Raw genomic sequence first — 22002 nt, forward strand, 5'->3', positions numbered from 1 at the left:
CTTCTGGCTGTTCACCCTCCCACTTAATAATACTGAGGACTCAATCCAAGATATCCCGGACCCTGGCACCTGGGAGGCAATACGTCATTTGGGAATCTTATTCTCACCTATAAAATCTCCTGTCTCCTATCATCACAGCATGAATCTTCTTCCCCCTTCCCTTCTGAGTCACAGAGGCACACTCAGTGCCAGAGACCCAACTCACTATGGCTTTCCTCTGTTAGGTCAACCCCTTGACAGTACCCAAAGTGATATACCTGTTGTTGAGGGATGGCTACAGGGATACTCTGCACTGGCTCCTTAACCCCTGTCCCTTTCCTGACCCAGCTTCCTGTGTCCTGCTCCCTGGGTATATCTACCTCTTTATATGTCTATCATTCCCTCAGCCTCCCAAATGATCCGGAGGTCATCCAGTTCCAGCTCCAACTCTTTAACATGGATGTTTAGAAGCTGCAGCTGGATGCACTTCATCAGGGACACTGGAGGTCTCCCTGCCTTCTCACATCCCACAAGAGGAGCATTCAACTATTCTGCCTGGCATCCCTACTGTCCTAACTGAGCAGATATAAAGGGAAGGAAAAGAAAATTCAACCTTGAGCTTTCCTTTCCTTTGCCTTCTCTGACTGAAACCTCTCCTTGCTGATGCCTCGAAGAGCTAAACCCTCAAGTTCACCACTCTGACTCCGGCCACTCAAATGATGACAGGCCCTGCCTTCCTTTAACTTGCTCTTACTAATCAATCCCAAATGCCGATTGGTCGTTGGTCAAATCTCTATTTCGCTCTAGCGACCTGCTGTTGCCTTTTCTACTCACCTGTTTAAAATCCCCTCCTCTCAAAACTTCCAAATTTATGAACCTTCGTCACACTTTAAGAGAAAATAAACAGTACTACAAACATCTGAAACTCAAAACCTTTTTATCTAAAGAACAGATGAAGAGAGGAAAAAAATGTACCATAATCTGGCAACTCACCAACACCCAAGCATTGATGCTGTCAATACCATCTCTGGTCCAGAAACCTCTGGTGCTAAACAGCTAGAAGCCAAGATTAGAAGGGGACAGACAAACAGTAAGTACCTATATTTGACCGACTCTCATTGACCTTCCCACAGCATTCTATCTGAAATGCAATAAGGCTTCTATAGCAGACAAAATCCCCGCTGAAGATGATAAGACCGATGGTTGGCTACAGATTCAATTCTATTGTAAACTGGGATAAAGCCAAGCTGAGTCATTGTTCCAGGTCTCCTCAGTCTTCTGCCTTATAGAATGGCAACTTGCCTTCAACAGGTTTCCAACTTAAAGAGGAGTTAATCTGCAGGATAAGCAGGAAGCTCTCAACTTCTGTCAGATCTACTTCAGAGCCAAAATCACCATAGCCTCGGCCACTGAACTGCGGTAGGCAGATTGTGCTTGCCTGAAAGGAGTTCAGGAGTGAGATAGATCAGCTGGTTGCGTGGTGTCACAATAACAACCTGGATTGAGGGGTCAGCATTGGAAAGGGTAAGAAGCTTCAAGTTCTTGGTTGTAGACATCTCTGAACATCTATCCTAGGTCCAACATATTGATGCAATTACAAAGATGGCACACTAGTGGCTACATTTCATTGGGAATTTAGGAGATTTGGTATCTCACCAAAGACTCCAGCAAATTTCTACATATGTACCATGGAGAGTATTATGACTGGCTGCATCACCATCTGAAATGGAGGGGCCAATGCAGAGAACTGGAAAATCCTGCAGAGGGTTGTAAACTTTGCCAGCCCTAGCATGGGCACTAGCCTCCTTACTGTCAAAGGTGATACCTCAAGAAGGCAGCATCCATCATTAAGGATCGTCACCACCAAGGTCATGCCCTCTCCTCAGCATCAGGGAAGTGGTACAGGAGCCTGAAGACACACACTCAATATCTTAGGAACAGCTTACTGCCCTCTCCCATCAGATTTCAGAATGGTCCATGGACCAATGACCACCACCTCACAAACTCTGCTCTTCTTTTGTGCAAGATTTATTTATTATTGTAACTTGAGTTTTCTTGTGTATTGCACTGTACCGCTGCCTCAATTGACAAATTTCATTACATACTCTCAGTGGTCACTTTTTTAGATACCTCTTTACACCTGTTCATCAAGGCAAGTATCTAATCAGCCAATCATGTGGCAGCAATTCAATGCATAAAAGAATGAAGACATGGTGAAGAGGTTCAGTTGTTGTTCAGAACAAACATCAGGATGGGGAAGAGGTGTGATCTGAGTAACCTGTTGGTGGTTTGAGTGTCTCAGAAATTGCTGATCTCCTGGGATTTTCACACACGACAGCCTCTGGAGTTTACAGAGAGTGGTGCACCAAGTGAAAACATCCAGCGAGCAGCAGTTCTGAGGGCAAAGATAACTTATGAGAGAGGTTAGAGGAGAATGGTTCAAACTAACAGAAGTATGACAGCAACTCAAATGAACATACGTTACAACTGTGGTGTTCAGAGGAGCACCTCTGAATGCACAACACATTGAACCTTGAGTAGATGGGCTACAGCAGCAGAAGACCATGAACATACACTCAGTGGCCATCTTATCAGGTTCAGAAGGTTCCTAATAACATGGCAACTGAGTGTAGGTCGATGATAATAAACCATATTCTCAAAACCAAACTCAATTTTTGCTGTATTGGTGCATGAAAATTGTACTATGCAATGACAATAAAGATATTTCACATTCTGATTCTGAGAGCTCACTTGCAGTTTATGCTCCAAGTTGTCACTGACACCTTTGTTGAAGTGAACTGAACTGAAATATGGAAGAGAAGAAGAAGAATAGTCCTTAGCTCCTTAACACCTGAGATTTACGGTGAATTCACTGAAAGCATGGATCAATTTTCAAGTCCTTGGAATCAGGTGTCAGAAAATGTAGACTTTGCCGATGAGATCACCCGCTGCTTCGGTAGCCGAACATTGGCTTTCTCTGCTTAAGGAAAAAAGTTTTCAAAAATCAACACCTCTGACTTGGCACCAAGTTTGTTATCCACGGTGCAACAGGATCCTCAAAGATCTAAACAAGTTTCACCAATGGTGTCTCTGCAAACTGTTATCAGCATAGGTAAACATAAGAATATAAGAAACAGGAGCAGGAGCAGGCCATGTGGCCCGTCGAGCCTGCTCTACCATTTGATAAGTTCATGGCTGATCTGACTATGGACTCTTTTCCACCTACCTGTCTTTTCCCCATAACCCTTAATTTCCTTACTATTCAAAAATTGACCCAACCTTGTCTTAAAAATATTTACTGAGGTAGCTTCCACTGCTTCATTGGGCAGAGAATTCCACAGGTTCACCACTCTTTGGGAAAAGCAGTTCCTCCACATTTCAATCCTAAATTTACTGCTCCGAATCTTGAGACTATGTCCCTTAGTTCTAGTCTCACCTTCCAGTGGAAACAACTTTCCAGCCTCTATCTTATCTATCCCTTTCATAATTTTAGATGTTTCTATCAGATCTCCTCTCATCCTTCTGAATTCCAATGAGTATGTTCCTAGGTAACTTAATCTCTCCTCATAGTCTAACCCTCTCATCTCTGGAATCAACCTGGTGACCCTCCTCTGCACTGCCTCCAAAGCCAGGGTATCCTTCCTCAAGTAAAGAGACCAGAACTGCACAAAGTCCTCCAGGTGGGGCCTCACCTGTACAGTTGCAGCATGACCTCCCTGCTCTTAAGTTCAATCCTTCTAGCAATGAAGGTTTTGGCCTTCTTGATAGGCTGCTGCATCTACAAACCAACCTTTTGTGATTCATGCACAAGCACTCCCAAGTCCCTCTGCACAGCAGCATGCTGCAAATTTTTACCATTTAGATATAATCTGCTCTTTCAGTTTTCCTTCCAAAGTGGATGACCTCATGATTACCAACATTGTACTCCATCTGCCAGACCCTTGCCCGTTCATTTAACCTATCTCTATCCCTCTGCAGAGCCTCTGCATCCTCTGCACAATTTGCTTTTCCATTCAATTTAGTATCATCAGCAAACTTAGATACACTACACTTGGCCTCCTCTTCCAGACAGAGAAGCAGTTTCAGTGACAGGTTACTATCAATGCAATGCTCCTCAGACAGGATGAAGAGGTCAATACTCCCCAATGCCATTAGGCTTTACAATTCTACCTCCAGGACTTAAGAACTTTTTAAAAGCTATTAATGCTTTTTGAGACGGTGATTTAGATGCATATCATATTTTTTTACTGAGTTAAGTATTGTATGTAATTAGTTTTGCTACAGCAAGTGTATGGGACATTGGAAAAAAAGTTGAATTTCCCCATGGGGATGAATAAAGTATCTATCTATCTATCTATCTATCAGGACCATCAGGATGAAGTGTCTCAGTCTACAATGTAAACTGTTTATTCCCCTCCATATTGAGTTGCTGAGATCCTCCAGCATTTTGTGTGGATTGTCATGAAATAAACTTTCTCCTCTGCCCTCGGAATGATTGCCAATAGGATGGAGAAACACTTCTGTCTCAAGATCTCATTGAACTAATGAAGCATCACCCTCCACTCATGGGCAGGTCTCACCTGTGACTGCCCAGAATGGAGAGGGGGTTTGATTGTGTGGGATCTCTATGCGGGATCATGTGGGGGTTACTCACTAGCTGCAGAAGGAACAGACTAATTCACCAAGTAATTCACTTGTGCATCATCCTAGTCCACCTGTCGACACCACGTTGCCTCCTTTAATACACGGATCTGAAACAACTGATCCAGAGAGCAGGCAAGTCACTATCAACGCACACCTGCAGCTGGCCAATCTGCTGGGGTGTAGCACCATCTACTGGACAGTTTGAAAATACATTTTACAGATCTGTTTCGGGTGATGTTCTTATTTTTGTTGTCTCTCATCACGTGCCCTTTCACAGACAGCTATCTTTACCAAGTTACTTTCTTTGAGGAGCTTTAAACAATTCCTGGTGCATGTGGATATGTATTTTCATTCTGTTCCTCTGTCCTTTCTATAATGTTAGGACATCAGTTGTTTTCCAAGATGGGCCTGTAATGTGGAAGTTGTGGTAAGGCAAGGGTTAAAGACGACATCCAGGTAAGAATAACCTGAGGCAGTTGTGGTCAAGTGAGACCGCCAGAGTCATCTCTGCTTACTACAGATGAGATAGGAGGGCGGGGATAACTGCAGAACTACGTACTCAAGTGAGACCTCTGTAGTGAGACTTTTCTTGAAATATTTTCCTAAGACATAGCATCCCTTTGCACAACAGGAAGTTGCTGGAGACAGACGAGATAGGAATAACAGAAGAATGTGAAACACACCCAACAACTAAGGGACAATTGCTTTACTAACTTCAAAATATTGTCAGTTGTCAGCTTAAAGTTTCGATAGACTTTTAACACCTCCATTGTGAATGGTGATTGGTCCTGTGGGTTAGGAATTCAAACATGTGCAACTTACCAAATGGTCACTATTCATAACTGAGAAACTAATTTTGTACAAATTATCAGTTTTCTGTTCAGACTTCAGAACATTCTGGGTGACAGGGGCCATACTGTTTTCCTTGTGCACATGTAAAATACAAATAATGTTTGAGTGCTTGTGTTCTGGGCCCAGTTATTTTAGTTACTTTATTATCTAGAATCACAGTTGATTTAAGATATTCACAAGAACTGAATATTGAACTCACCTTAAAATATTTTCTAAATAATACATACAAATGGAATTGGAGTTAGTTTATTGGTGTCATATGGATCGAGATAAAGTGTTTGTGTGCCCTCCAGACAGATCGTTCCATATTAACGTAGTATAAAAATAAAACAGAATGCAGAATACAGTGTTACAGCCTCAGGGAAAGTGTAGTGGAAGTAGACAAGTTCAAAAGTTTGAAGTTCAAACAAAACTTATTATCAAAGGATGTGTATGTTACCATATATACTGTGAGATTCATTTTCTTGCAGACACTTACAGGGAAAAAGAATTTATTAAAAGCAAAAGACTGACAAGTAACCAATGTGCAAAAGAAGACAAATAGTGCAAATAAAAAGTCATAGTGAGAACATGAGCTGCAAAGAATCCCTGAAAGCGAGTCTAGAGGTTGTAGCATCAGTTCAGAAGAAGTGGGGAATGCAGTTATCAACGCTGCTTAAGGAGCCTGACGGTTGTAGGGCAATAACTATTCCTGGTGGATGGTGTGGGACCTCAGGCTTCAGTACCCCCTACCCAATGGTAGCAGAGAGAAGAACACATGGCCAAGATGGTGGGGGTCAAGATGATGGATGCTAGTGTCTTGTGGCAGTGCTCTATTTAATGGTGGTGATGGCTTTTCCTGTGATGGACTGTGCTGTGTCCACTATGTCCTGTAGCCTTTTCCTGGGCATTGGCATTTCCGTACCAGGCCCTGATGCAACCAGTTAGGATACTCTCCATTGCGCATTTATTGAAAGTTGCCAAAGTTTTGTCAAAGGGCAAAGACCACAACAAGGTAGAGTGGGAGATTAAGAGTTCTATGAAATCTCTGTTGCATTCATCCCCATGTAGCCTTTAAAGTATTGACTTGAGACTGACCTCCTTTCAGTTCTTTGATGGCCACCTCAGTGGTGCCGTTCCAGGTGCCTTCCCACACCTCTCCGAAGTGACCACTCCCGATGAGCCGCTTCTTCTGAAGTGAGGTGTGTTGGATTTCCCATTCAGCAATATGAGCTAAAGTGCAAGTGGATGGGCGATCAAGCTGCAGACAAATTTTGATATACATTAATTTTAATCAGAGCAAAAATAGTGGGTTTTTTTTGCCACATTTGCTCTCCAGATACCATTGGCACCTCTCTGTAGCATCTACGCTAGGACAACTTAGTAACACTTGGCCTGGAGTAGATCAGTAAACTAGTATAAGTTTCAACTTGTCACAGTTCCAGACCCCAAGAATGACTGGTTTACTCCCACTGACTGCTTGAGGTCCACCATCTCCCTGACTGTCTGAGACACAAGACCTTCCACAGTTCATGATAGAACCCTGATCCTAGGCCTCCTCCCCAAGATAGTCAACTGATCCCCGGACCCCAATTCCTTCCATATTTGCTAACGTCCTCCTCACCCTTCTCCTCGTCTCTTTTTCCATTCCCCATTCTGGCTTCCCTCTTATCCTTTCTCTTCTATTCTCCTACCCCTCCTCCTTCGGTCCTCTGTCCTCTTCTATCAGACTTCTTCAGCCCTTTACTTCTTCCTCCTAACCCCTCCCCAGCTTCTCACTTTATCCCCCTTCCCTGTCACCTAGTGGAATGGTGCCACAGCAACAACCTAGCATTCAACGTGAAAGAGCTGACTGCGGACTTCAAGGGTAAGATGAAGGAGCACATACCGATCCTCAGAGGGATCAGAAGTGGAGAGAGTGAGCAGTTTCAAGTTCCTGAGTGTCAAGATCTCTGAGGATCTAACCTGGCCCAACATATTGGTGTAGTTATAAAGAAGGCAATACAGCGGCTATACTTTATTAGGAGTTTGAAATGATTTGGCATGTCAACAAATACACTCAAAAACTTCTATAGTTGTACCGGGGAGAGTATTCTGACAGGCTGCATCACTGTCTAGTATGGAGGGGCTACTGCACAGGACTGAAAGAAGCTACAGAAGGTTGTAAATCTAGTCAGCTCCATCTTGGGCACTCGCCTACAAAGTACCCAGGACATCTTTAGGGACCAAGGTGACTCAGAAAGGCAGTGTCCATTATTAAAGACTTCCAGCACCCAGGGCATGTCCTTTTCTCACTGTGACCATCAGGTAGGAGATACAGAAACCTGAAGACACACACTCAATGATTCAGGAACAGCTTCTTCCCCTCTGCCATCTGATTCCTGAATGGATTTTGAAGCTTTGGACAATACCTCAATTTTTTAATATACAGTATTTCTGTTTTCGCACAATTTTTAATAATCTATTCAATATACATAATTGATTTGCTTGTTTATTTATTATTATATCTTTTTCTCTCTCTGCTAGATTATGTATCGCATTGAACTGCTGCTGCTAAGTTAACAAATTTCACATCATACATGCCAGTGATAATAAACCCGATTGATTCACCTGCTGACTTGTACTCATTCCCCTCCTGCCACCTTCTTATTTCGACTTCTTTCCCCTTCCTTTCCAGTTCTGATGAAGCGTCTTGGCCCAAAGTATCAACTGTTTATAGATCTCCCTAGAGGCTGCCTGACTTGCTGAGTTCCTGCAGCATTTTTGCGTGTTGCTGTAGATTTCCAGTATCTGCAGAAGCTCTTGTGTTTATGTCCCCCTACAATCATCTGCTCCTACTTCCAACCTTGCTCATTAACATCCAGTTCCAACTTCTGTCCTTACCTTGCTTGGACACGACCGTAACTTTTACCTTCATCAGGACTGGAGAAGAAAAGAAAGAGTCGAGGGCAGCAGAGATCACAGAAGGGGAGCAGTGAGAGAGGGTGAACTCCTGTCGAAGGAGAGATTTAAACTCAAACTTTCGGATGTTAATGAGCAAAGTCGTGAGTAGGACCAGATGATTACAGGGGGGCATACACTGAAGAGATGCTGCAGATACTGGAAATCTAGTGCAACGTGCAAAAAATACTGGTGGAACTCAGCTGGTCAGGCAGCATCTAGAGAGAGGAATAAACAAAATGGCAGGTCTTCTGAGTTGGTGGGTGTTGCTTGGATTTCCAGCATCTGCAGATTATTTCTATAACTATTACCTGCTCGTTTACTGGACCTTAGTCATACTCGAGAGGCAGTCACTAGCCTCAACCTATCCATAACCCCCAACTTTCACCCTCAGGTTAAGCCTTGATGCCCAAGAGCACATTTCCTATACCAAATGTCACTCAGAAATTCTCAATTGATGAGTGTGAGTTTCTATTGATGAATTATCAAATAATACACAGACTGCTATATTAACTGCTAAAAATACATCTATTTCAAGCTGAATAGATTTTAGTAAAATATGAATTATATCGTTAAAAATATAGAAGACTTTTATTAGAATACTACTAGGCAAAATCTGTTAAATTTCACCATAGAAATTATAAAGAAAATGTGTTGAATTAAAGTGCAACTGAGATTTGACTTTACATACCTTTACACATGGTTTAGTTAACCGTGTGCACAAGTAATCTGCCTCTTCTGAGCATTGATTGATTACTCGGGACAAGTTCTGAAAATCTGCCTCTTCATTGATTTTGTAGTGTTTCACTATGTCACCATAACGCACTGCAAAGGAAATCCAAACTAAGCACAGTAGAGATGTCCAGAGCATTGCAGGATAAATGTTAATGCTAAATTAAAGTACAGCAGGCTATATTTGCAATTACCGCATATCTAATGAGGTTGGCATAAAGGTTGATGGAGTTGTGGATTGTAGATTAGAGTAGGACACTGATGGGATGCAGAGCTGGACTGAGAAGCGGCAGATGGAGTTTAACCCGGAAAAATGTGAAGTGATTCATTTTGGAAGATTGAATTTGAAGGCAGAATACCTGGTTAATGGCAATGTTTTTTGGCAGTGTGGAAGAACAGAGGGATCTTGGGGTCCACATCCACAGATCTCTCAAAGTTACTATGCAAGTTGATAGGGTTGTTAAGAAAGCATATGGTATGTTGGCTTTCATTAGTTGGGGAATTGAATTCAAGTGGAATGTTTTGCCAGGGGCATTTAAGAAACTCTTAGATGGGCATATGATGTTAGAAAAATGGAGGGCTATGTAGGAGGGAAGGGTTACATTGATCTTAGAGTAGGTTAAAAGGTTGGCACAACATTGAGGGCTGAAGAGCCTGTACTGTTCATGAATTTCTCTGTTCTAATGATGTTGTTTGTTGACTGGAATTTCTCTTATACAGCCAAGGTTCTTAAACTTTTGAGTCATATTGCAGCAAGGATAACAGGATAGTGGACCCAAATGAATAGGGAAGCTTCTAATTGATTACTTTAATGAATTATGAAATTAACAGCCAAGGACTGAACAGGAAGTATAAACTATAGTGAATGAAAGATCGAATAAAGAGCTTCCTTTTCAATTGCATTATAAATATTTTGAAGTTTAAGCAGTGTACATTCTTCCTCCATGGACATCAATAGGCTGAGTCATGTCTTATTGTTTGCTCTGCCAGGGCTGGAGTGAAATTGCTGATTTCGTTCTTGTACTTTATATGAAAATATTGCAGTTTTTGGAAACACAACATAAAATCAAAAAGTAGCACAGTATTTGGAAAGTAGATGAGTCTGGAATATAGGAGTGGGACATTTCTCGAGACTGGATATACACAGAGTAGAGAAGCATGCTTGCAGATACTTTTAATACTTAGGCCCTCTGATCTAGAGACAACAATCCCAACTTTCATCTTGGGTAGATAATTGTACCTTGTCAACTCTTGCAATATTCTAGAATACGTTCATGGTTGCAGCTTAGTTTAGAGAAAGCATTGATTTTTTTTGTGTACGTTGCAACTCCATTAATGAAGCAAAATCCAATTTGCCTTTTAAGAACATTCTTACCATGATTGTGCTGTACACACCACAGACCTTTATTACTCATCTACACCATTTATTCTATATTGTTACTCATCAGAATCTCTACCAAAATATTCACTTCTCACTCCTCTGCACTAGATTTCATCCACTATGTGTTTGCCCATTGCACTGCAGTTCAATATGCCAATGTCATTCTGAATTTTGTAACTTCATACTGCTTGTCTCATTTCTTGGGTTTGCTTCAACTGTGAACCTTGAAGTTATGCTCCAAACATATGTCCAGTGGACTAATATACTGTAAATCACGATAACTAATGGGTATAACACTGACTCTTGGTCAGGTATATTTGCTCCAGTCTGATAAATAAGTATTAAATAACTATTTCTGCATTCGATTTCTTATCTGGTCTATATTCACACCACAGCTCACACAGTAATTCCATGGGATTTAATTTTGCTTACAGGTCTCCTTTCTGGCACATCGTCAATATTTCTTTTTGCAACCCTTCTACACAATATACTCCTTAACCTTCTCTGTTACTTCATTAAGAAACTAATTTAAGTTGGTCAAACATTATTTCCTTTACACTAATATCATTTCCATTTCTCAGTCCCTACTCTTTAATATTTTCTTGCCCTTTTCAATCACTGATCTAAACTCAGATGTTCCTAAAATGCTCCCTTGCTGAAAGATTTATTAGCTTCATTTCGTCCCCCCAGGATTATACCTACTGACTTCTTCCTTGTAAGGCTGCAAACACAGACCAAAAAGATGCAAGTTTACACGTCAATAATTCCTCCCTCTCGTTGGCTGTTACTAGTCAGAAACTACATTACTGTAAACATTTATCACATTTTCTGGCTTACCTGGGAACACAGAGACTTAACAGAGTGAAGAGAGGTGTTCAAGCAAAGCAGTTGTAACGGAGAACACAGGGAACTATATTGGTGCATATGAACGGGAGTACCAGAGTTCCTTATAGAGAACATTCCTTCTGAATGTTCAGGTTGAACAAGTTAGGTCTTTATTCCTTGGAGCGTAGAAGGTTGAAGGGGGTCTTGATAGAGGTATTTAAAATTATGAGGGGGATAGATAGAGTTGACGTGGATAGGCTTTTTCCATTGAGAGTAGAGGAGATTCAAACAAGAGGACGTGAGTTGAGAGTTAAGGGGCAAAAGTTTAGGGGTAACACGAGGGGGAACTTCTTTACTCAGCGAGTGGTAGCTGTCTGGAACGAGCTTCCAGTAGAAGTGGTAGAGGCAGGTTCGATATTGTCACTTAAAGCAAAATTGGATAGGTATATGGACAGAAAAGGAATGGAGGGTTATGGGCTGAGTGCAGGTCGGTGGGACTAGGTGAGAGTAAGTGTTTGGCACGGACTAGAAGGGCCGAGATGGCCTGTTTCCATGTTGTAATTGTTATATGGTTATATGAATGCTAAAAGGAGATGGGATGATTTGTTTGATGACAGCTTCAGGTTGGAAGTTCTGCTGTTGGCTAGAAGGAACTACAGTGTACGAATTAGTGGATTCAAATGAATCAAGGACAGTGGAAGTAGACAAAATGAATTAGTCTACAAATTAGTGGATTTGTATGAATCAAGGACAGGGGAAGAAGACAAACCAATTGTCTTTGTTTCCCCCATTTTGTGAACCCTGAACTGATTCGTGCTGTGATAACCTAATCAGAACAATTCAATGTGGACACGAGGAACTTCAGATCTGGTCTGGTGGTTGTCTCTCGGGGTTCGAGGAAGACTAAACATTGTGCAGTCGTCTGTGGATATGCATGTGGCCTCGGAGGCTGAAGGTTGAAGCACACGTGGGGTTGCAGGTTGGACATGGAATGGGGGTTGTTGGAACAGGTGCATACACAGCTTTGTGGTGTCGGTCTCGTGCTGCTGCAAGGCGCTGATTTCGGTCATCCTCAAAGTCAGACGCAGCTTTTCTGGTCAGGGCGAACCACACAGCCCTGTAGGCTGCAGACTCCTCAAGTTGTCGAGGATGGAGGTCTGCCCATGTGATGTACGATTTTAAATTGTCTTTGCATCTTTTTTTGGGGCGGCCCTGATTGCCACTGCCGTGCTCAAGCTCACCGTAGAGCAGCTGCCCGGGGATTCTTGTTTCACCCGTGTGGATTACATGGCCAGTCCAGCGTAGCTGGGCCTGGAGGATCCTTGCCTCAATGCTTGTGCTGTTGGCTCTGTCAAGGACTTCCTGGTTGGTGATTCGGTCCTGCCATCGAATCCTCATGATCGACCGCAGAGAGTGCATGTGAAACTGCTCCAGCTGTTTGATGTGCCTGCGGTACAGGGTCCAAGTTTTGCAGCCGTACAGGAGAGAGGTGAGGATCACAGCCTTGTACACCTTGAGCCTGGTTGAAAGCTGAATGTCCTTGTGCTCCAGAACTTTGACACGGAGTTCCCCGAGTGCCTGGCTGGCTTTCTGGATCCTTGCTATGATCTCTTTGTCAAGGGATCCGTCACTGGAGATGGTGATTCCTAGATACTTGAAGCTCTCCACGTGCTTCAGGACAGAGCCGTCGATGGTGATGCATGGCTGAGGAGGGTGACTGTTTGGTGCAGGTTGTAGGAGAACTTCTGTCTTACCGAGGCCGATTTTCAGGCCAAACAGCTTTGAGGCTGCGGAGAACTTGTCGACATCGTCTGCAGGTGGGTCTCCTGGTGGGCCATGAGGGCACAGTCATTGGCAAACTGGGCTTCAGTGATGAGCCTCCTCAATGTTTTAGTCTTTGCAGCAAGGCGTCTCAGGTCAAACATCGATCCATGTAGGTGATATCTTATGTAAATACCCAGGCCTAGGTCCTTAACAGCATGCTTCAGCATTTGGGTGAAGAAGAGGTTGAAGGGCACTGGTGCTAGAAGGGCACTTGCTTCACACCATTTGAGATGTTGGAAGTCTCAGATGGGGAACCACCTGAGAACACTTCTCCTGTCATGCCATCGTGGAGCAGGCAGATGAGTGGAGTGAATATCTGCGGGCAGCCAAGCTTTCTAAGGATAATCCACAGCACGTTTCTGTTGATCGTGTCAAACAACTTCGTCAGATCAATGAAGACAGTATAATGACATGTTCTGTTCCAGGCACTTCTCCTGTATCTGTCTCACTGCGAAGATCATGTCGACAGTGCTGCGTTCGGAACGAAAGCCGCATTGCGACTCGGGAAAATTCTTTTCTGACACCGTTGGAATCAGTCTGTTGAGGATGATGCAGGTGAGGATTTTTCCGGCAATGGAAAGTAGTGAGATGCCTCTTTAGTTCCCGCAGTCGGTCCTTGAACCTTTATTTTTGTATCGTTGCATCTGAGGTCAGGGGACATCTCTGCTTCCCAGATGCTAGTCAGGGTGCTGTGGAAAGCCTCAAGTGAGTCCTTGCTGCTGCCCCACTGAACTCACATCTGTCTTATCCCCCTAGTTCAGCCCCTTCCTACCCACATCCGTGACACTTCACACACTCTGGATCTTTTCAATGATTTAAATTTCCCTGGCCCTTATTTTCACTATGAATGTCCAGTCCCCATACACCTCCATCCCCCACCAGGGAGGCCTCAAAGCTCTCCGTTTCTTTCTGGACACCAGACCCAACCAGTTCCCCTCCACCACCACTCTCCTCTTTCTAGCAGAACTTGTCCTCATTCTCAATAATTTCTTCTCTGGCTCCTCCCACTTCCTTCAAACAGAAGGTGTAGCCATTGGCACTCACATGGGTCCCAATTATGCCTGCCTTTTTGTCGGCTACGTGGAACAGTCTATGTTTCAAGCCGACACTGCTGGTCATCCCGCACTTTTCCTATGCTACATCGATGACTGCATTGGTGCTGCTTCATACACCCATGCTGAACTCGTCAACTTCATCCACTTTTCCTCCAACTTCCACTCTGCCCTCAAATTCACCTGGTCCATTTCTGACACTTCCCTCCCCTTTCTTGATCTCTGTTTCTGTCCCTGGAGACAGCTTATCTACTGATGTCTATTAAAAATCTGCAGATTCTCACAGTTACTTGGACTATACCTCTTCCCACGCTGTTACTTGTGAAAACGCTATCCCTTTTCTCAGTTCCTCTGTCTCCAGCACGTGTTCTCAGGATGAGGCATTTCATTCCAGAATGAAGGAGATGTCCTCCTTTTTCAAAGAAAATAGCTTCCCTTTCTCCACTAACATTGCCCTCAACCGCATCTCTTTCATTTCACGCATGTCTGCTCTCACCCCTATCCTCCCACCACCCTACCAGGGATAGGGATGTTCTTGTCCCTACCTACCACCTCACCAACCTCTGCATCCAGCACATAATTCTCCATAACTTCTGCCATCTCCACCGCGATCCCACCACTAAGCACATCTTACCCTCTCCTCCACTTTCTGCAGGGATCGCTCCCTACGCGATTCCCATGTCCATTTGTCCCTCCCCATTGATCTCCCTCCTGGCACTTAGCCTTCCAAGTGGAACAAGTGCTATACGTGCCCCCTACACCTCCTCCCTCAGGGCCCCAAACGGTCCTTCCAGGTGAGGCGACACTTCACCTGTAAGTCTGTTGGAGTCATATACTGTGTCTGCTTTCCTGGTGTGGCCTCCTGTATATCAGTGGGACCCGACGTAGATTGGGAGATCATTTCGCTGATCACCTATGCTTCGTCTGCCAGAAAAAGTGGGATTTCCCAGTGGCCACCCATTTCAATTCCACTTCCCATTCCGCTATGTCAATCCATGGCATCCTCCTCTGTCACGTTGAGGCCACACTATGGTTGGCGGAACAACAGCTTATATTCCATTTGGCTAACCTACAACCTGATGGCATTGACATCAATTTCTTGAATTTCCAGTAATACCCCTCTCCTTCACCATTCGCCATCCCCTTTTCCCTTTCTCACCTTATCTCCTTGCCTGCCCATCACCTCCCTCTGGTGCTCCTCCCCCCTTTTCTGTCTTTCATGGCCTTCTTACCTCTTCTATCGGTCTCCCCCTTCTCCAGTCCTGTATCTCTTTCACCAATCAATTTCCCAGCTCTTTACTTCTCTCCCCCCCCACCCCCGGTTTCACTTATTACTTATTCACTTATTTCACTTATTATCATGGGTTGAGAGTTAAGGGGCAAAAGTTTAGGGGTAACACGAGGGAGAACTTCTTTACTCAGAGAGTGGTAGCTGTGTGGAACGCATTAGAAGTGGTAGAGGCAGGTTCGGTATTGTCATTTAAAGTAAAATTAGATCGGTATATGGACAGGAAAGGAATGGAGGGTTATGGGCTGGGTGCAGGTCAGTGGGACTAGGTGAGAGTAAGCGTTCAGCACAGACTAGAAGGACCGAGATGGCCTGTTTCTGTTCTGTAATTGTTATATGGTTATATTACCATGTGTTTCTCCCGCCCCTCCCCGCACCTTTTAAATCTACTCATCCTTTTTTTTTCTGCAGTCCTGCCGAAGGGTCTCGGCCTGAAACGTCGACTGTACTCTTTTCTATAGATGCTGCCTGGCCTGCTGAGTTTCTCCAGCATTTTTCGTGTATTGTTTGGATTTGCAGCATCTGCAGATTTTCTCTTGTTTCAGGGTGTTTCTATGACACACTCCTTTTGGTATCAGAAAAGAAATTAGTGTTCCATGATGTAGATTATATTGTTAAATCAGTCTCTCTGTGACCATCTGGTGCTTGAAGGGAACTTAATGATGAAGACAACTTAGGTCAGTGGTAATTAATCAACAAAAAGAACCAGACGTAGGAGGAGGTGTAATTCATGACAGCCGGGCAGCAGGAGTCTTCTTGTCAGGAAAAGGTGGGCAATAACACCAGTGACTATAACTTTTCATTAAGTCTGGTAATACATGGAATCAGCAGAGATGAGCTTAATAATAATGAAATAAGTAACACCTACCATTTCAGGCCAGTAAGCCAGGGGGCGCTGCAGGAGGAGTGTAGACAAGTTGATTCAAGCTTATATCAATATCAGAAAGCTGACAGATATTTGGTTTTAAGCTTCAGATTGACTATTTAATTACCAGGGTTTTACTGTGAAAGTGGAAAGTTAAGTCAGTAAAGCGTCGTGGTGAATTAAAAAGAAATCTGGTCCACATTAGTTTCCAAATGCCAGGTATAAAAGGGATTAAGATGGATGTCTGAGGAGAGTTGTGCACACTCCTTCCTAATGTTGGGTGATATCCAGTATTCTATTCATCATGGATGTTATCATTTGTTAATAGATCTATTAAGAAGTGCAACTGAATACTAAATACGTATATTTCTGAACTCTTTATTTTCCTGAGCAAGCTGGGTAGACTCGGTAGCACAGATGCACCAGGTTGAGACCCAAAGGGTGTGTCTTTACTCTGCCAGCACCAATACTGTCTCTGGCACAGGTCCGATCCCCAAATTTCATCCTCTCCTTCTCAGGAAATGATGAAGTAACCTTTCATCATGAAAGGCTGATTTTCTTAAAATACATGTAATGAATTTTATCAAAATACCTGACAGGAAATGAAGGTCATCCATTTCGTTATTCTGCCAAACCAGGAATGAACCATTCTGATTTTCATCTCGCAGCAGACACCGCTTTACATCTACATGGGTCATTCTGCCAAAGAACCATCTGAAGGAGGAACAAAATTTTATTCAGTGACTTCTACAACCAGATTTATTACAATACAGAGGAAATCTCCTTTGCAGTTCTTGCTAATGGATAAAGAATATGACAGGAGGCTTGAGAGGGGAACTTTGATATTTTTCCATAGCCATTTGACATGAGATATGTTGCTCGTGGTATTCAAGGTTCAGCATTGTTTATTGTCATTCTTCGATACGTAAGTGTAAAGGAGAACTTAATGATTCTGGATCTAACACAAAATACATGATAAGCACAACAAATATAAATGTAATCCTGTGAAACACAATGTACAAGCAACTGTTGAGTGTGGTCATATGTACATTAGATTAGCTTATACATAGACTGGTTGTGTGAGTATGTACTGCGCATAAAATGACGCTAAGTGCAAGAGTGTTTGAAGGTGATTCCGACAGGAAATGATAAAACGACTCTTGGCAAGAAGAGACAGCAGGTCATATCAAAACGTAGTAGGCCTGTGACTGTGTCAATGTGGGTATTTATGAAGTGTGGGGTGTAAATGGAAAGTGGCAGTGCATAGGGGAATGAGAGGTGCTGAGGGGCCGTGAGGAGGAGTAGCTGATATGTTTAGAGTGGTGGTGGGCTGGGTTAATGGGTGGAGGCGTTGATCAGCCTGACGGCTTGGGGGAAGCAGCTACTTTTTGAGTCTGGCGTGGATGCTGTGCGGCCTCTTCCATGACGGGAGTGGAACAAACAGCCCAGAATCAGGGCATTTTCATATCCAGGAAAAAACATATACTCTGCACATGGTACTGATACCCATTGTACAGAGGCAACTCACACCTAATATAATAATACTATGAAAATATTGTCTGTGCATTATAATAGTGTTTTAGGGAAGATGAGTAAAATCCATTTGAAATATTTTTAATATTGTTGCTGTACAATAACAATGCTCAATGTTCAGATTATTATCAGTTTCAATATAACCCTGCCATTTGTGATGGGGAAGAGGCTTAACATTTGTTACATATTATTGGACAATTTGTTGTTCCTCTCAGTTTTTATAAAAACACGACTTCAGTATCAATGTTCCCTTGGATTTCAACAAATTACTGCATTTGATCTTTTCCAATTATTGAATTGAATTGACTTTATTACTTACATCCTTCATATACATGAGGAGTAAGAATATTTATGAAACGTCTCCGTCTAAATGTACAAATTGCAATTTTTAGTAATTTATAATAAATAGTATGTACAAAAGGATAATCAATAAAACATAAACACAATTGTGTCTGCATGAGTTAAGCAGTCTGATAGGCAGGTGGAAGAAGCTATCCTGGAGCCTACTGGTCCTGGCTTTTATGCTGTGGTACCGTTTCATAGAAACATAGAAAACCTGCAGTACAACACAGGCCCAAAATGCTCTGCCGAACATGTACTTTAGAAATTACCTCGGGTTACCCATAACCCTCTATTTTTCTCAGCCCCAAGTACCTATTCAGGACTCTCTTAAAATACCCTATCGTATCCACCTCCACCACTATCGCCAGCAGCCCATTCCACACACTCACCACTCTCTGCGTAAAAAAATTATCTCTGATATCCCCTCTGTACCTACTTTAAAGCTGTGCCCTCTTGTGTAAGCTATTTCAGCCCTGGGAAAAAGCCTCTGACTATCCACTCGATCAATGCCTCTCAACATCTTATACACCTCTATCAAGTCACATCAAGGACTCTGTCACTCCAAGGAGAAAAGGCCGAGTTCACTCAACCTATTCTCGTAAGGCATGCTCCCCAATCCAGGCAACATCCTTGTTAATTTCCTCTGCACCCCTTCTATGGTTTCCGCATCCTTCCTGTAGTTAGGTGACCAGAAATTAGTACAGTACTCCAAGTGGGGTCTGACCAGGGTCCTATATAGCTGTAATATTGCCTCTCAGCTCTTGAACTCAATCCCATGGTCGATGAAGGGCAATGCACCGTATGCCTTAACCACACAGAAAACCTGCGCAGTAGCTTTGAGTGTCCTGTGGATTCGGACCCCAAGATCCCTCTGATCCTCCACACTGCCAAGAGTCTTACCATTAATCCTACATTCTGTAAACGTATTTGACCTACCAAAATGAAATACTTCACACTTATCTGGGTTGAACTCCATCTGCCGCTTCTCAGCCCAGTTTTGCATCCTATTGATGTCCCACTGTAACCCCTGACAGCCCTCCACACTATCGACAACACCCCGACCTTTGTGTCATCAGCAAACTTACTAACCCATCCCTCCACTTCCTCATCCAGGTCATTTATAAAAATCACGAAGAGTAGATCCCTGAGGCACACCACTGCTCACCAACCTCCATACAGAATGTGACCCGTCAACAACCACACTTTGCCTTCTCTGGGCAAGCCAATTCTGGATCCACAAAGCAAGGTCTCCTTGGATTCCAATAAGCTTACTTTCTCAATAATCTTTGCATGAGGCACCTTATCAAATGCCTTGCTGAAATCCATATACACTACATCTATGGCTCTACCTTCATCAATGTGTTTTGTCACTTCCTCAAAAAAATTCAGTCAGGCTTGTAAGGCACAACTTGCCTTTCACAAAGCCATGCTGACTATTCCTAATCATATTATGCCTCTCCAAATGTTTATAAATCCTGCCTCTGGATCCTTTCCATCAACTTACCAACCACTGAAGTAAGATTCACTGGTCTATAATTTTCTGGGCTATCTCTACTCCCTTTCTTGAATAAGGGAACAAAATCCACAACCCTCCAATTCTCCAGAACCTTTCCCATCTCCATTGATGATGCAAAGATCATCACCAGAGGCTTAGTAATCTCCTCCCTTGCCTCCCACAGTAGCTTGGGGTACATCTCCTCTGGTCCCAGTGACTTACCCAACTAGATGCTTTCCAAAAGCTCCAGCACATCCTCTTTCTTAATATCTACATGCTCAAGCTTTTCAGTCCTCTGTAAGTCATCCCTACAATCACCAAGATCCTTTTCAGTAGTGAATACTGAAGCAAAGTATTCATTAAGTACCTCTGCTATTTCTACTGGTTCCATACACGCTTTTCCAGTGTCACACTTGACTTGTCCTATTCTCTCATATCTTATCCTCTTGCTCTTCACATACTTGTAGAATGCCTTGGGGTTTTCCTTAATCCTGTCCAACAAGACAGTCTCATGGCCCCTTCCGGCTCTCCTGATTTCTTTCTTAAGCTTCTTCCTGTTAGCCTTATAATCTTCTAGTCAAGTCAAGTTTATTTATACAGCACATTTATAAACAACCCATGTTGACCAAAGTGCTGTACAGATCAGAGCAGATAGCTAAAATCACAAATACAAGAAACACAGACATAACGAACAAGGAAACAACTTATAGGCACAAAAGAAACAACACAAGATCTAGATCTCTATCATTACCTAGTTTATTGAACCTTTTGTAAGCTCTTTTCTGCTTGACTAGATTTACACCAGCCTTTGTACACCATAGTTCTTGTACCCTACCATCCTTTCCCTGTCTCATTGGAATGTACCTATGCAGAACTCCACTCAAATATCCCCTGAACATTTGCCACATTTCTTCCGTACATTTCCCTGAGAATATCTGTTCCCAATTTATGCTTCCAAGTTCCTGCCTGATAGCCTCATATTTCCCCTTACTCCAATTAAACACTTTTCTAACTTGTCTGTTCCTATCCCTCTCCAATGCTATGGTAAATAAGATAGAGTTGTGATCACTATCTCCAAACTGCTCTCCCACTGAGAGATCCGAACCCTTCCTGAACACACCTAACAAACTCTACGCTATCTAAACCCCTTGCTGTAAGGAGAGGCCAATCAATATTGGGGAAATTTAAATTTCCTGCCATGTCAATCCTGTATTTATAGCACCTGTCCAGAATCTGTCACCCTATCTGCTCCTCAATGTCTCTGTTACTAATGGGAGGTCTATAAAAAACACCCAGTAGAGTTATTGATCCTTTCCTGTTCCAAATTCCACAAATTCACCACCCTTTGCCTAAAGAAATTTCTCTGCATCTGTTTTGAAAGGGCGCTCCTCTATCCTGAGGCTGTGCCCTCTTGTCCTAGACACTCCCACCATGGGAAATGTCCTTTCCACATCTACTCTGTCTAGGCCTTTCAACTTTCGAAGATCTCCCCTCATCCTTCTGAATTCCAGCAAGTACAGACCCAAATATAAAATTGCCAGATAATGTGAAGTGAAAGCTGATCGCTTTCTTTTCTTTTCCAAGATGTCTTTAGCCTGATACCCATGTGAGAGGGGTTATTTACCACTCGTCAGCCCATGTCTACATGTTCTGCAGATTATGCTGAAAGCACTTTTTCATTATCTGATGAGATGGAACTGAACTAAATTCTGTGCATACACCAGATACAAACTTGCCCCTTATAGAGAGTAAAGGCTAGGCAAAGCAATTGAAGATAGTTGTGCTTCAGGTACTCCTGTTTTGAAGCACTATTGTTGCAATACACAAAAACGTGGTGATGGACATCTTAAAGTCAGAACCAGAGTAAAGGGAAATATCCCCACCCATTCAGGAGTCCATATCCTGAGTTACATTCAGTGCTCTTGCCTATTGGAAACATCACAACTGACGAACATGCCACGCACAATAGTTGTGAATTGTTGTGGCATGCAGGTCTGTTGTTGTCAGTGGTCGAAAGGCCTCATTGGTACCTAGTTCAATAAAGGTTGCATGGAAGGGAACTTCAGTGTGAAGATGGTTCTATTTCTCCATAAAGAGAGTATGGGGATTATTTTTGCCAGCTTATCTGAATGTTTCTGTGAAACAAAGAATGATAAGGATCCGAAAAGGTACAATAACTCTATTTCTCAGTACTCTTAAGGGCACTGCTGGAGGTGTAGCAGACAGCAATGCCAAGCAGGAAACATCTTCCTGTAAATCTCATTGACTTTC

General features: G+C 43.0%; 1 protein-coding gene across 1 annotated transcript in view; it reads right to left on the reverse strand.

Annotated features, from left to right (window-relative positions):
- Positions 1–22002, reverse strand: part of LOC140733612 (tyrosine-protein kinase Src42A) — a 48447-nt gene that overhangs the window by 20973 nt on the left and 5472 nt on the right. Inside the window, exons 2-4 of the mRNA XM_073057183.1 lie at positions 16954–17075; positions 9086–9219; positions 6553–6715 (exon numbers count right to left, since the gene is read on the reverse strand). Coding sequence (XP_072913284.1) covers positions 6553–6715; positions 9086–9219; positions 16954–17075 — 419 coding nt within the window. The remainder of the gene's footprint in view (positions 1–6552; positions 6716–9085; positions 9220–16953; positions 17076–22002) is intronic.

The sequence above is a fragment of the Hemitrygon akajei genome, chromosome 9 (assembly GCF_048418815.1).
Source record: "Hemitrygon akajei chromosome 9, sHemAka1.3, whole genome shotgun sequence".
NCBI lineage: Eukaryota > Metazoa > Chordata > Chondrichthyes > Myliobatiformes > Dasyatidae > Hemitrygon > Hemitrygon akajei.